The sequence below is a fragment of the Somniosus microcephalus genome, chromosome 7 (genome assembly GCF_052327205.1).
Source record: "Somniosus microcephalus isolate GS21.2 chromosome 7, FLI_Smic_1.0, whole genome shotgun sequence".
NCBI lineage: Eukaryota > Metazoa > Chordata > Chondrichthyes > Squaliformes > Somniosidae > Somniosus > Somniosus microcephalus.
In genome coordinates this window covers 174743037-174759413 of record NC_140993.1, presented here as the reverse complement: position 1 = coordinate 174759413, position 16377 = coordinate 174743037, and the positions used below count along the sequence as shown (strand labels likewise).

General features: G+C 39.6%; 1 protein-coding gene across 7 annotated transcripts in view; it reads left to right on the top strand.

Annotated features, from left to right (window-relative positions):
* The window catches only part of tpd52 (tumor protein D52), a 127971-nt gene that overhangs the window by 110091 nt on the left and 1503 nt on the right, over positions 1 to 16377 (top strand). For 4 of the 7 annotated variants that reach the window (XM_085993220.1, XM_085993224.1, XM_085993227.1 and 1 more), the window contains 3 exons: positions 14227 to 14253; positions 14500 to 14541; positions 15614 to 15662. In XM_085993220.1, the coding sequence (XP_085849346.1) occupies positions 14227 to 14253; positions 14500 to 14541; positions 15614 to 15662 (118 nt within the window). The remainder of the gene's footprint in view (positions 1 to 14226; positions 14254 to 14499; positions 14542 to 15613; positions 15663 to 16377) is intronic. The other 3 variants (XM_085993221.1, XM_085993222.1, XM_085993223.1) reach the window with 3 other exon arrangements.

Below are 16377 nucleotides of genomic sequence, written 5' to 3'. Positions count from 1 at the left end.
AATTTACTTTGTTTTCTGTACTGTGTAAGTCACCAGTTCCTGATTAGAGTATGATCTAAGTATTTACCTGCTGGTGAAACACTCCCTAGGTTATCTTTCGATTACCTTGTACATTCAAACATCTTCCTTTTCTAACCGCTCCCACTGAATGAGCTTGCTTGTATGTTCTGTAAGCCTTGCTCTCCTATTCTCAGGCTTGTAGTTTTGACCTGCGAATTACAAGGGAAATAATTAGTGAATCACCCAAAAGCTCTTAAGTTAAATAAGGTTGTTTATTAAAGGAAGAGAGAAAAGGGAAAAAAAATGCTTATAGATTTACATGGCGATACAATGCCCTTCTTCATCTGCCTGGCAATACAATGCCCTTCTTAGTCTACTCTTAGCAATAAAGATGCTCTCGCAATACAATGCCCAAGTACAGGAAACTCGTTTGAACGGCACCTAAATATCCAGAATTCTCTAATAACCGGCAAAATTCATACTCTGAAAACAACACCTCAATAATCGGAAATGTTGCCGAGTCCGAGTGTCCCGCGGTGGCCGAGTTAGTCAGTGGGGGTAGTTCTCCAAACTGCCACTACTCGGTGGCTTGGTGCTGTCAGAAGTCTCTGTAGGTGAGTACCCAATTATACTGCACATTTCTTGATTTTTTTAATTTTTGTTTGTTAAAAATAGCCTCGGTAGATATACCTCCTCCCTTATCCGGAATTTTTAATCAACCGGCACCATCCCGGTCCCGTCAGTGCCAGATACGAAAGAGTTTCCTGTAACTGGTCATACAATCACCCCGAAGTGGCCAACTCCTGTTGATTGCAGCTCTCTCCTTCCGACTATCGGTTGGGTTCCCTACTTGTTGACTGCAGCTCTCCTTCCGACCCCTCGATTGCAGCTCTCCTGCCGACGATCGTCCGGGTTCCCTTCTTGTTGACCGCAGCTCTCCTTCCGATCCCATGACTGCAGTCTAATCCTCGTAGGTGAGATGACTGGCCAGGCCACTTCCTTCCGACTGCAGTAATGAAGTTACCATAACAGCTTTTATATCTTTTCCTTTCAATGGTGGACAGGATGTTACATCAAGGCCTCATTGACCTATCGATGATAGCCTTAGATCATGATAACCAATAATATATCGCAGTTTTTGTTTTAAAGTTAAAGCCCGCATGATCTCAAACCTCCTTTTCAGTAAATTTCCATCATGTAAAGACCACAGTAACAGTTGATTGGACAGCTCACGCAAATCTCAGCCGTCTAGCTGGCAAACTTTCTGATGAGGATTGTTTATTGAAGAGGCCCATTGAGTTCTGTTATCGCGTCAAGGCCTAATCCCTCATTGTTTACACAGACGTCTCCTTTAGCTACACTTCCTTCTTGATTGAACCATCTGGTTTTGCTGCTTTGCCACAGCTCAGCAGGTTTTAATGTCCAGCTTGAAAATTGTGTCAAAAGGGGGCTTCTCTTCCTTACAGTTCCTTTCCAATTCTATGTCCATTCTCAAGTTGGCATTAGCATTTCTTTTCTGTGGTATTTTTTTTTCTCCTACCCTCTTTCATTTTGATTCCATTCTTTTTGCCCTGTGATCATGTAGCAGTTCACATGTTTAGCCAGTTTGTTCCAATGTTTCGTCCCCTGTAATCCGATACTGCAGCAGTGTCCAATACAGCCTGCGCGCCTAATCCTGCTTGCTCGCTCCTTCTGCTTGCCTGTAGTTCACTCCTTCTGTTTGCATGCAACAAACCCTTCCCATAGTGGTTCAAACTCCCTGGGCCTTGAAGATTGGAAAAGGCGATTCCTGAATGAATCATTCAAAAATGCTGCTCCTTTTATCGGTCCAAATGCACCAAGGAAGCAACATTTTTGAACCAATCTGGGAGCAGCTTTAAGAGCAGGGAAGTTTAGAGCTTGAAAGTTTCCAACTTGCAAACTGTGAGGCAGTGAGGAGCAGTCTTAGTGGACCAGACCTGTGTGTAGAAGAGGATGCAGGCAAGCAGTTTAGAAAGAGGAGAAGAAAGGTAAGAGTTTTTTGTGTTTTTGTTTTTGTGAAGAGTTTTACTGCATAGCTGTGCTTGGATTTCCTGCATCTGAGGATTGGATTTTGAACATAAGAACATAAGAAGTAAGAGCAGGAGTAGGCCATACGGCCCCTCGAGCCTGCTCTGCCATTCAACAAGATCATGGCCGATCATCGACCTCAACTCCACTTGCCTGCCCGACCTCCATATCCCTTGATTTCCCCTAGAGTCCAAAAATCTATCTGTCTTAGCCTTGAATGTACTCAAAGACTCAGCATGCACAGCCCTCTGGGGTAGAGAATTCCAAAGATTCACAACCCTCAGTGAAGAAATTCCTTCTCATCTCAGTCTTAAATGGCCTACCCCTTATCCTGAGACTGCCCCCCTAGTTCTAGACACTCTAGCCAGGGGAAACAACCTCTCAGCATCTACCCTGTCAATTCCCTTCAGAATCTTGTATGTTTCAATGAGATCAACTCTCATTCTTCTAAACTCCAGAGTATAGGCCCATTCTACACAATCTCTCCTCAGGCCAGCCCTATCATGCCAGGAATCAACCTAGTGAACCTTCGTTGCACCGCCTCCAAGGCAAGTATATCCTTCCTTAGATAAGGAGATCAAAACTGTGCACAGTACTCCAGGTGTGGTCTCACCAAGGCCCTGTACAATTGTAGCAAGACTTCCTTACTCTTATACTCCAACACCCTTGCAATAAAGGCCAACATGCCATTTGCCTTCCTTATTGCTTGCTGTACCTGCATGCTAGCTTTCTGTGTTTCTTGCACGAGGACACCCAAATCTCTGAACACCAACATTTGAAAGTTTCTCACCATGTAAAAAAATTCTGTTGTCTATTCTTCCTCCAAAGTGAATAACCGGTAAGCCTGACATCGGTAGTGGGGAAAATGCTAGAGTCTATTATAAAAGATGTAATAGCAGAGCACTTGGAAAGCAGTGACAGGATTGGACAAAGTCAACATGGATTTACAAAAGGTAAATCATGCTTGACTAATCTACTGGAATTTTTTGAGGATGTAACTGGTAAAATAGATAAGGGAGAACCAGTGGATGTGGTGTATTTGGACTTTCAGAAGGCTTTCAATAAGGTCCTACATAAGAGATTAGCGTGCAAAATTAAGGCATATGGGATTGGGGGCAAGGTATTGACTTGGATAGAGAACTGGTTGGTGGACAGAAAGCAAAGAGTTGGAATAAACGGGTCGTTTTCCGAGTGGCAGGCAGTGACTAGTGGGGTACCGCAAGGATCGGTCCTAGGACCGCAGCTGTTCACAATATATATTAATGATCTGGACGAGGGAATTGCATGTAATATCTCCAAATTTGCAGACGACACAGCTGGGTGGGAGGGTAAGCTGTGAGGAGGATGTCGTGAAACTCCAGTACGATTTGGACAGGTTGGGTGATTGGGCAGAAACATGGCAAATGCACTATAATGTGGATAAATGTGAGGTTATCCACTTTGGTGGCAAAAACAGGAAGGCAGATTATTATTTGAATGGCAATAGATTGGGAGAAGGGGAAGTGCAAAGAGACCTGGGTGTTCTTGTGCACCAGTCGCTGAAGGTAAGCATGCAGGTGCAGCAGGCGGTTAAGAAGGCAAATGGTATGTTGGCCTTCGTAGCAAGAGGGTTCTAGTACAGGAACAAGGATGCCTTGCTACAGTTGTACAGGGCCTTGGTGAGACCACACCTTGAATATTGTGTGCAGTTTTGGTCGCCTTACCTGAGGAAGGACGTTCTTGCCATGGAAGGAGTGCAGCGAAGATTCACCAGGCTGATACCTGGGATGGCAGGAATGACGTATGAGGAGAGATTGTGTCGATTGGGCTTATACTCACTGGAGTTTAGAAGATTGAGAGGGGATCCCATCGAAACCTATAAAATTCTGTCAGGCCTGGACAGACTAGATACAGGAAGGATGTTTCTGATGGCTGGGGAGTCCAGAACCAGGGGTCACAGTCTAAGGATAAGGGGTAAGCCATTTAGGACTGAAATGAGGAGGAATTTCTTCACCCAGAGAGTGGTGAACCTGTGGAATTCTCTGCCACAGAGGGCGGTGGAGGCCAGTTCATTAAATATATTCAAGAAAGAGTTGGATATATTTCTTAATGCTAAAGGGATCAAGGGATATGAGGAGAAGGCAGGGACAGGGTACTGAATTTGGATGATCAGCCATGATCTCATTGAATGGCGGAGCGGGCTCAAAGGGCCGAATGGCCTACTCCTGCTCCTATCTTCTATGTTTCGATGTTAACCTCACATTTCCTTACAGTATACTCCATCTGCCACCTTACTGCCCACTCACTTAGTCTATCTATACCCCTTTGCAGACTCTGTTCTCCTCGCAGCTTACTGTCCCACCTAGCTTTGTATCATCAGCAAACTTGGATACATTACACTTGGTCCCTTCATCTTGGTCATTAATATAGATTGTAAATAACTGAGGCTCCAACACTGATCCTTGCGGCACCCCACTAGATACAGCCTGCCAACCTGAAAAAAATCCGTTTATCCCTACTCTCTGTTTTCTGTCCGTTAACCAATCCTCTATTCATGCTACTATATTACCCCCAACTCCGTGCGCCCTAATCTTGTGTAATAACCTTTTATGTGGCACCTTATCGAATGCCTTTTGGAAATCCAAATATACGACATCTGCTGGTTCCCCTTTACCTACCCTGCTAGTTACATCCTCAAAAAACTCTAATAAATTTGTCAAACACGATTTCCCCTTCATAAAACCATGTTGACTTTGCCTAATCATGTTATGATTGTCTAAGTGACTTGATACCACTTCCTTAACAATGGATTCCAGCATTTTCCCGACGACTGATATCAGGCTAACTGGCCTGCAGTTCCCTGTTTTTTCTCTCCCTCCTTTCTTGAATAGCGGTGTTACATTTGCGACCTTCCAATCCGGTGGGACAATTCTAGAATCGAGAATTTTGGAAGATCAAAACCAATGCATCCACTATCTCTTCAGCCACCTCTTTTAGAACCCTAGGATGTAGGCCGTCAAGTCCAGGGGATTTGTTGGCTTTTAGTCTATTTAGTTTCTCTAGTACTTTTTCTCTACTTATATTAATTACGTTAAGTTCCTCACCCTCATTAGACCCTTGGTTCCCCACCATTTTTGGTATGCTTTTTGTGTCTTCTACTGTGAAGACAGACACAAAATATTTGTTTAATGTTTCTGCCATTTCTTTATTCCCCAAAATAATTTCTCTTGTCTCAGCCTCTAAGGGACCAATGTTTACTTTTGCTACTCTCTTCCTTTTTGTATACATGTACAAGCTCTTGCAATCTGCTTTTATATTTCTTGCTAGTTTTCTCTCATTCTATTTTTTCCCTTTATCAATTTTTTGGTTAACCTTTACTGGTTTCTGAAACTCTTCCAATCCTCAGGCTTACTATTATTCTTTACACCGTTATCAACTTCTTTCAATCTAATACTATCCTTAACTTATTTAGTTAACCACAGTTGGATCACTTTTCCTGTGGCGTTTTTGTTTCTCAATGGAATGTATTTTTGTTGAGAATTATGAAATATTTCTTTAAGTGCTTATCTACCGCCATGCCCTTTTAAGCTATTTTTCCAATCTACCTTAGTCAACTCGCCCCTCATACCTGTGTAATTGCCTTTATTTAAGTTTAAGGCTCTAGTTTCGGACTTAGGCAAGTCAATCTCAAAATTAATGTGAAATTATATCATATTATGATCACTCTGCCCCAGAGGATCCTTTACTAGAGATTGCTAATTAACCCTGTCTCATTACACAGTACAAGATCTAAAATAGCCTGTTCCCTGGTTGGTTCCATGACGTATTGTTCTACGAAACTGTCCCGAATGCATTCCATGAACTCGTCCTCCAGACTTCATATAGATTTGTCCAATCTATATGAAGATTAAAGTCCCCCAAGATTATTGCATTACTTTTGTTGCATGCTTCTACTATTTCTTGATTAATATTCTGTCCAACGGTACAGTTACTGTTAGGGGGCCTATATACTACTCCTATCAGTATTTTCTGCCCTTTGTTATTCCTTATCTCCACCCATACTGATTCTACTTCCTGATCTTCCGAGCCAAGATCCTTTCTCGCTACTGCCCTCATGTCATCCTTTATTATCAGAGCTACTCCTTTTTCCATTCTGCCTGTGTTTTCCATGCCTTTGTGTCAAGGCATGTCTCTTGTGCAGCAAGAGTTTCAGGGTTGCATCATCTGGCTGCCAATCTCATTTGTACATGCTGCTGGTTCTTCAGGCGCATTGTAGGCCTTGGACCACCACATGATTTTCCTGGTGCTCCATCACCCATCTGTGAATGCAATACTTGTTTCGGAAGACATTTTCTGTTATCACTTTGTGTGCTTTTTCATGGAAGAGAAGTGTTGCATTCTGCATGCCCAACTGTAAGGTACATGAAATTCAATAAAACTTATTGGGTTGATGTAGCTGCAATTTTTAAATATTTTAACTGGAAGTGTGACCTAACCTAGTTGGAAGTATGAACCAACAAGTAAAACTTGTTTTGCCATAATAGCCCTTCGTGTTTACGGCAGTGGTCACATAACTGTATCAAAAATAATATAGTTTAAATACCTATTACTGCATCACCTCGAGTGATTTCTACTTTGTTGAGATTGCCCGAACAGAACTGAATAATTTTGTAATTTTCCAGGATCTCTCCAATTCTTGTTAGACCTCTAATTTCTCAAGTGAACTTGATTAGATATACATAGAAATTTATGTTTCTACCCTTTTTGGAGTATAATTTTTTTAAGTAAAATTAATTGTCAGTTGGCTGTTAATGATTTGAATGTTGAAATCAACCCAAGCTTGTAATGCTTTAACAGTCCAGAACTTTGTGTATTTGTCGTCTGTTTTGAGGGGTGCATGTATTAACTTTAGTTGATGAATTTTAGAGACCATGAAGATGGTCTACTTGAAGACCATTACAGTTTTCTGTGACAGCAATGAACTTATTAATGTTGAAGTTAAAGTATTTTAGACCATGTCCTGTGCATCTTGATATTTTGGTTTATCAGGGACAGATAAACCGATGTTTTCTTTAATATGGAAAATTTTGCAGCAGTTAAGTTGTATGTGGTGTAAATATCTAAAAAGGCTATTGTAAATCAAATCAGAAATTTAACTGAAATCTGAAGGAATAGAAGTTCAAATTTTGTTTTGTTCTCCTTCCCTCTTTCCTTCTCCTCCCCCAGCTCTCAAGAAAAATGAGGAGTAAAATTCCCCTTTGACGCAACAACTGTTTGGTAGTTTTAACATCTTCAGGCAGTGGAATCTGAATTGGATTTATATAACTAGATTCTTGTCTGTATGATGGTGGGAAAATTATTTTCTACTATACTATAAATGTTGCTTAAAATTACATTTTACCATCCAGTTATGCTAGTGCAATGACACCAACATTGGGTCCATTTAGTAATTGCTATTGAAATACAAGGATGAGAATATGGTAACCATTCTCATGGTTATTCAATCCTAGAATTTGAATCTTTTTATTAATGCAATACTTACTGTACTTTTGCCTATAGTTATTATATAGTACCTTAACTCGAAGAGTGTGATTACAAAGCACTTTTATTGTCTGGATTACTAGTGAAATATCTGAACTTCCTAGATTTGTGTAGTTTGTTCAAAACCTGCATTGCACATGGAGAATTTTGTAGCCTGAAGTTAATAGTGTATCGTGGTTACTCTTCTCCAAACCCCCCAACCCCTGCCCCCCCCCCCCCCCCCAAGTGTATTTTACTATTTACGTGTTGAACCTTTTATTTTTAAATTCACATTTTCTGCGCTTGACAATAAATTAAATGTTTACTGTTAAGATTATTTTGTTTCAGTATTTTATATAGTAGGTTTGAATATATAATCAAAATGAATTCTGCTTCCCTTCTACTTCTTGGGACTTTTATCTTGAAATTAATATCCATTTATAAACTTCAAAATTGATTTAAAAAATGGTCATTTTCAAAATGTATGCAGGAATACTGTATTCAACCAAACAGAAATTTCTACATGTCCAGTGTTGCCAACAGCATATGATTACTAGAGAGTAGCTCCAGAAATTTGGAAATAAATTCTAAATGGAAAACTTACAAATGCAAAATTAGAAAACTTAGAAATATACTGAGTTGGAACAGATTACAAGTCAGACGTTTGTGCATATACTTTTTTTTTCCTATTTAAAATGGTGCAATATTTTAAATCTGAGCTGCTCTGATCTATCACTATCGCTTTCCATTCAGAATTAAAATCATTTTTGAAGAGAATCTCAATGTTCTTGCTCATTCCAATACCATTAGAGTTGAACCCAGGTTGACAACAGGGAAAATCACTGAGCGTGGTAATGATCCTTCTCCTCTACTGTATAAGGCTATTTTTTCCCCCTGGAATTTTCCCAAAGTTGGTTACTCTCTTCATTCCAAAGGTGGTGATTTTCATAGAATTTTCCTAAGTTATTGGTAAAATCCTCTTCTAGACCTGTTAGATTATATTCTTTGACTTTCAAAGTTGCTGGTGAACAACCCAATGGGATGAAATCATGCTAGATGGTTTTAGCATACAAATGCAATTACCTGTTTGCATGCTAACATCACATGGTGTGACTTCACCCTATAAGTGTCTACAAACCTGTACTCTCAATTCTTTCTTTTCTGTATATAAAAAATGACCAGCTCTAGAGATGGTGGCCTGTCCATCATAGTAGCATTTGCCACAGGAATAAGTCAAAGGAGCCATAATACATTGTGAAAGTGTCACCTTGGTCCCTTAAAACTTACACTCATGCCCCATTCAAGAGATTAATCTCTACTTTCTGATCTGAAGAAGTGTTAAACCTTAGAGACCGCACACTTTTGATGCCACTTGTACATTCTAATCAGCTCCCCGTGTACCACCTGTTTGGAACTCGCTGTACTCCCCACAGATTGGCATTAGTGAAGTTTGGTGATTACACCCCCAAAAGTCCTTGTTGCCAAACAGGGCCCATGTTGAGGTTTACAGGAAGATCAACAAAAGGGCATCTCCACATTACTTATATTTGCTATTCATTAACCAAATGTGTGTTTTTCTTGAAACTGCTTGTTTGTTAAAAGGTGCACAGTACTGAATTAGCTTACTAGGTGACTGGAATTCAACACCTCTTTTGAGCCTTGAAGCTCCTCTAGTTTGTTCTACTTCATCTTGGTAGGAGTTGGGCTGTGATAACCAGAGTAGACCATATTTACATGCTTCACTTTACCATGTTGGTAGCTGTGTGCTTCTATTATTTCTAATTTAGGAACATGCTCTACGGCTCAGCAATAAATTTCCGGGTGAATATTTTCTTGCCTGCCGATCAAAGAAAGGCTTGTATTAAGGCTGCTTTAAGGACTCTGCAGAAGAAACATTCTGGCCTGTCTTAATCAGCAGATATGCACACAAGTCTAACACATCTGGCCCAAACCCAGTCCCTGTCCCTCAGCAGCAATGACACTTCCGTCATGGGACTAATGAGGGTGGAGAGAGGAGCTGTTTATTTTTCACACCTTACTGGTGGAATTCAATACAGAAACAAGGTCTGTCCCTTTTATTTTGACTTGGAATTCCTTACATATACAGGAATTGCCTTTTAACGAATGCCATTACAGTCAGGAAATGAAAGGTTATGTTTCCATTATTTTGTGATCCCAAAAAACTTGGAAGAAATATTGGGTATTGTACAAACTGCACAAACATCTATGAAAAGAAGATTGATAATTATTCATGCAGTCTACCATGGGAGATTGGCTAGCCACAATCTAGTTTCAGGAAACATGTATTTATTGTCATGTGAAATCTTGGATATTTTGAAGTGTGCTTAACATATTTTAAGCCTAGGTCTACAACCAAGTTCTAGTGGGGTTTCATGATGCAGCTAATGCAAGCTTTCCCAGCTTTTCTCAAGCTTATTCACTTTCAGGAACATAATTCTGTATTCTGTTTTGTGAAAGAAGTTTGGAAATCTGGACCTACTTTGTTCCTTCAACTTTTCCTTGGGAATTTAACATAGTACTTTGTAACCTTGTGCACTGTATTTTCTTTTCAAGTTTTGCATTTCAAAAATTAAAATTTCTACTGTGGAGAACACCTTTTCTCATTGTGCTTGGCTCAACTGGAAAAGTGAACTCCAGGCACTGGTACTTAAATAATTGTATCTTGTCTGGCATGGTAGATATCCTCTGGCTACCTCAGAAATTTATACCTGAAGTGATTTTAGTTAAATTTGCAGCAAAACTATTTTCCCTTTACCTTGTCCTCCACCTCAGGAACATGTGTTCGAGCATAGATTCAATTTTATAGCTACAAATACGACTTTGGCTTATATTGATGTTAGAGACAATTAGCCAACTATTTGTATCACATGTAACAAATATTTCTGGTTGAAACAATGACTGAAAAAACAACTGCTGTAATGTATTCTGCATTGTAGTATATAGCATGTAGAAGTCTTCAGGTAGAATTTTAAGTCATTCTACTAGATCTGCATCATAGGCTAACCTTTTAGGTTACTATAAACTGCATATACAAGGCTGTGACTTGGAACGACCCATAGTTTTTCTTAGCATTATTCCTTGGGTTTGTTGGTTAAGGATGACTTGCACTTTGGCAGGTCTGTTCTGGAGGAAGGTGTTTCGTCTAGATTGAGAAGATTGCCTTTCCTCCCACAACCAACCCCTCCTCTTAAATACTACTGACAGTGTGACCTGTGGAAGATGCTGGAATGAAGAGCAAAGGTAGGCAATCTAAACATTCTTTGTCTTCATTTCTTGAATGGAAGTATCCTCTACATACCAAGATCCCACTCAACCTGTTGGAGGATCATATGTTATAAAATAATTAACTCTTGTGTTCTGCCACGTCTGGAAACTAACTGATGCCTTTTCCCAAAAGAGCATCTCTATATAGTACCAGAGGGGAAAATTCACTTGGATGATGTCCCACTGTCTTGGAGGAACCCCACTTTTCATCTTGTCAACTTGGGCTTCCTTCTCCAGTATGTAGAGGGTGCTTCCATTTGAAGGCAGGTAATGCAGTTGTTTTTCTTACTGCTTTATTTGCCACAAAACGCATAGTATTTGCTCCTTTCTCCGCCGCCACCACCCCCCCCCCCCCCCCTTCTCCCAATAAGGATATCCAACAATGTAGTAGCTTACAGCTCTGGACACACAGACTTGCCATTTGAAAATAACTTAGTAATGTCTGTAAGCAGCTGATTAAATTGTGTTCCTGCATGTACACTTGTTTTTCCCTTTCTAGTTTTGGAAAAATGATTGTAAGGTTTTGCAGATATTAAGACTTTTTGGCCTTAAGGCTTGCCTAAGACATCATGTTTGTCCTGTTCTGAACAAATGTAGTTTAGAACTGCTGTAGTTTAGTATTGATTCAAGACTGAACAGCTGCTGAACATGAAGTGTGAAGTGAGTTTGTTGCAGTGCTTAATTGCTGACAAATATAATCAAAAATATAACCTTCAAAAGAGAATTTCTGAAATCTGGTATGGTGATTCTCTGAAGTGATAGCTCATTCACTGGTGCTTGTGACGTGTCCTTTCTGAAGTAAGGAAGAACTCTATTTCTGGATTGACATTATACCTCTATACACCTATTTTGCTGCATCTCTGTTGTAGCAAGATATCTCACCAGGAGAGCAACCTTCAGCTTTCTTTCAAAAACATTTAATTTGGGTTCTTTTACTAACCTGTTTGCCCAAGTGAAATGCATTAAACATATTGATTGCGCACAGCTTTCTTCCGGTTTTCATAACGTGGAATGTGTGTTTGCGTTCATGTTCCACGGATCCGGGTCCTTTGCATAGTGTGGCCTACCTGCACATACAAGAGCGCATCAGTGGTGGCCATGCTAAATTGAGCCAATGCTCTCTTGTAAAGAAGCCTAAGTAGGATGAATAATTTTTTTTTTGTTAAATCTCTTCAGCTCCCACTACAACTAGAGATGATAATGAAGCACCTCTGCAATCTATTTTACATTGCTGTAGAGAAGGTTTGGGGCCTGTAAAAGGCCTCAAAAGGGATTCATGCCATGTTTTAACTGGTATGAGTTTTGCTGAGGTCTGTCAAGGGTATAAAGGGAGAAACTTCCCAGGTAAGCTTGGGAATTCCACAGTCACCCAAAAACACCCCCTTTGTATGGAGAGGGCAGATAAATCTTACCTACCCTTCCCCCACCCGACTGGAATTTAAAGGTCTGGACCAAACGAGATGGATGAGCCGGGATGCAGCCCATTTCCTTCCTTCCCCCTTTCTCATGGGTGTAAATGTGACTTATGCTCTCTCCGACCACAGGAATGTTTGGGCCCAGGCATTGCTAGAATTGCCACAGCATTATTTCATTGCCTGCATACCACCTTGGATCGGTCTGTGAATGGATTGATTTTCAGGCCCTCTGAAGTGTTGCAATTGCACTGCTGCAGACAAATCATAGCCTAATGAGGATATTTGCCTGTCTGTTGACTTTATTCAAAGCAGGAATTATATTCTACTGAAGTTTGCCATAATCCTTTTTATGAAAGGACATACTTGTACATTTGATCTCTCTCTCTCTCTCTCTCTCTCTCTCTCTCTCTCTCTCACTCTCTTTGCTAGTGTTTTATGATTTAGAATTGCTGGTTAATGCACCACCTATTTAGGTACTAATCATTCAGAAGTACCAAGTTCTGCTTTATGGTGTTTTAGGTGATATGGTTGTCAGTAGGGGTGTAGCAATTGGCTTCAATGTCACTAGGCTATAGAGAGGGAAATCATTTTGATCTCTTTCTAGTGACCAACACCAGAAAGTACACAAGTTCATCATGTGAGGGCAGGATCTGGCTCTGTTGTGATGCCCTTCTCCTTTGGTTAAATGGCCTGGCAGTTATTGTCGAGGCTTGTGTGCCAAGAATAGCCACTTGCATGAGGTACTGGAGGGCTGCTGGCATCAGCGCTATACCCCATCTCAAGTCAGAACCACGAGGAAAGAAAAATTGAGGAGTGGGGTAGGGGGCGGGGAAAGAAGTCTGGACTGCTGGTTGGAAGCACTCTGGGAACAAACATTTGTGACATGCCCCAGTCTGACACAGTGGACGACAAACACCATTCATAATGGTGCTGGAGCAGAACTTCCATGTTATATTTGGGGGAAGTTCAACAAGTAACTGTTACAAATTGCCTCTAACCACCAATTCTGAAGCATAAAATACAGTAATCATGTGACTTGAGAAACCCTGCTAAATGTCAGGAATTCTCCTTTTCGGATTATATATAAATTTGGCAGCATATACTTGCCCTTTTAACCTATGTGATGGGTCACCTTAACACTAACACTTGTAACCTCTCTACAGTTGAATCTTGATTACTCGAAGCTTGACTACTTTGTAAGACATTTTATGCATTTGATTGTACTTCTGAATGGGAGCCGTATACAGTACTAGAATTTTAAATTTGGACCAGAGTTGGTACTGAATTTTTGCTTGCATTCATTTTGTAGTGTATTTTGCTCTGCTGGGTTATATTTTAATGCTATTTGATTCTTGATCAAAACCAAGGTTGTTTTTTTCAGTGTTTTCTAGTGCATGTTACTAACATCTGACCCAATGTTCAAACTATGAAGTAGAATTATGGAAAATTATTCTGTCATTACTACATTGTTCTCTGCTTTTGGAACTGAAACAATAATTGACTTTTTTTTTTTAAAAACACAAATTTGAGCAATTACATTTTTTGTTGGTTTTCTTGAGCCCTGGAGCAAATGGGCCAGAGTTGTTGCATATAACTTTATCTTGAACCGAGAAGTATTTAGGCTGAGAGTATTAATAACTTACAAGATAGGTCAATGAGCACTGCAGAGTTAGAATATATTTCAGATGCACTTAGTCTTGTACATCCTTATTTTTAAACATTTTTAAAAAGCTTCTGCAAGAATATATATCTACACCCTTGTGATTAGGCCATTGTCTATTCAGGAACTGACCATAGCTTATAGATATATCCTGTAAACCACTTCTGAAAAATCTGGCTACTTTAGAATTATCCCTTACTATTACTAAGGATAATAAAGTTTGAAATGTTTAAAATCGATAAAATTTACAGTGGTAGTGATCTGTCTTGTGTTCACTTTTCTTGTTAATGCTCACCGTCTCATGATGGCATCCTGCAGATTACATGCTTTTTCACATTCTTTTAGGTAAGAAAGGTGAACTTTTAAATATTGAAGTACGAAATCAATCAGTGTACAATTTGTGAAACTAAACGATACTTGGAAATAGAAATGCATGGCTGGTTGTAATGTTGTATGTAGAAGGGTAGTCTGCTGAACAGTTGCATCAAGAACATAATGCCTTCCTAGTGATATTTGTTTTTAATATAGTAAATGGAGTTGTACATGTTTCTAAACTAACTTTCTGCTGTTTCCTTAATGCTGGCCGATTAGCATTCACTCCCTACGACACTCAATTAGCATGCCTGCGATGAGGTACTGTATTATACAACAATACATTGAAGTAAAATGTTATTGCTAATTCATTGTGTATAAAATTTGTGTTTAGCCACATTGTAGCTAGCAGATACCTAGTGATATTTGAAAGTTTTGTTTGCAAATTTTAATGTTGACTTGGCCATCATGCTGTTGTGGCTTTCCTTGATCTGAAATGTCTAGCCTACATTGCAGGGCTGGTAGAAACTACAACTTTTAAATTCAGTTGCTGGTCACTTTTTGGCATGGTTTTGATGGGTGGGAGAGAGGGGAAAGTTTATTTTTGATGATGGAGCTGTGTGGATTACCTCATTGCTCTATTTGCACAAAACCCTAGCTATCCTGTACAACTGAGTAGTAAGGTGTGGGTTCACACTCAGCTAAAGTGCAAGTAGAAGCACTTCCCCTAAGGATGGAGGAAAAAATATCAAATCCAAGTTTCACTAGCTGTTCTTGCATGTCTACTCACTGATTTCATTGCTATATTGGTAAAGGCGAAAAGCAACACGCCCATTTTTCCAGCAGGGAATAGTATGTAATGTGGCAGTCCCAAGAAAAGAAGGGAAGAACATGCCTTAAACAAGTTTTTTCCGAAACTTCACTTTCCTCCAGTGCTACAGTAGTATGATAAAGGTTAAAATAATTTTTAGGGTAGATGCACTCAAGTTGTTTGAACATTTTGTGCATTGAACTACATTGATTCTCTGTATCTTTGTTCTGAAATAATGGTCTAAATGCATGTTTTTAAATGATTCATGGACATACACATCACTGCTTTCTGTTCTGTAATGCCACCAAAGTTGATTTTATATTGGTCTGTGTCAGCTGTTAGTACTGTGCTTTCTGTTGACTTTGTTGTCACAAGTGTTGTATAACCTGTACAGTTACCTAATGCTAGTTTTTTTTTAAATGGGGTAAGGCGAATGTCTCTATCATTCTGCAATAGTTTAGGAAATAAAACTAAATTGACTTTTTAAAATATTATGGTTGAACCTGGAATGACGGTGAGAAATTGTCATTTTTTAATGTTATTGGATGTGTAAGTGTTAACATTTTCTTTCTATTCTTTCAGAAATTCACCAACTTTCAAGTCATTTGAAGATAGAGTTGAAAACTTAAAGGTAAATGATGCAAGAAAGTTGCAATACAGTGCATTTGTTGACTTTTTAATAAGTTGTGCTTGAGTTGGTGTAGAAAACTCTTTTTTAATACAAAGCTTAAACCTATGGCCCCAGGGACATAAAATGTAGAGTGCCAGAACTTTGAAGTGCCTCTCATGCCTCCGCCTTTGTAAACCCGGAGGATGGATGCATATATGTGTGTTTTTTTTTTAATCATCAAATTTGCTGATACGTGGAGACCTTCTGCTTCAGATCCCTTTCCCTAACAATATTGGTTACAGGGAGGGGCTCCCATGACCTGGAACAACTTCATCCATTTTAGTTGGGGTTAGCAGCGGAGATTCAATCTGGTGCTGCCTGAAGGTGAAAAAGCAGAAGTACTTGTTGTGATGTTTAATGATATGAAGGATCATGGATCCCTCTGTTACTTATCGTCTTAAAAATGTGCACGAGCTTGAGCTCTTGTGTTGCACTTGAGCCAGTCATCTCAAAAAAGAAATGGTGTGGCACGGTTGCTTGATTGCAAACATACAGTTCCACAAAGTTGGAGGTTGCAGGTTACATTTCCATCAATTAAGCCAGAGATTGTGGATATCCTGCTATGTAGTAGCTTGAACTATTAGTTGGGCTTTGGTAGAAGGGAGAATAGATGTGAGCTTCTAGTTAACTGATCTAAAAAAAATCTGTACCCTTTGTTCCATTTTGTATTTTGCAA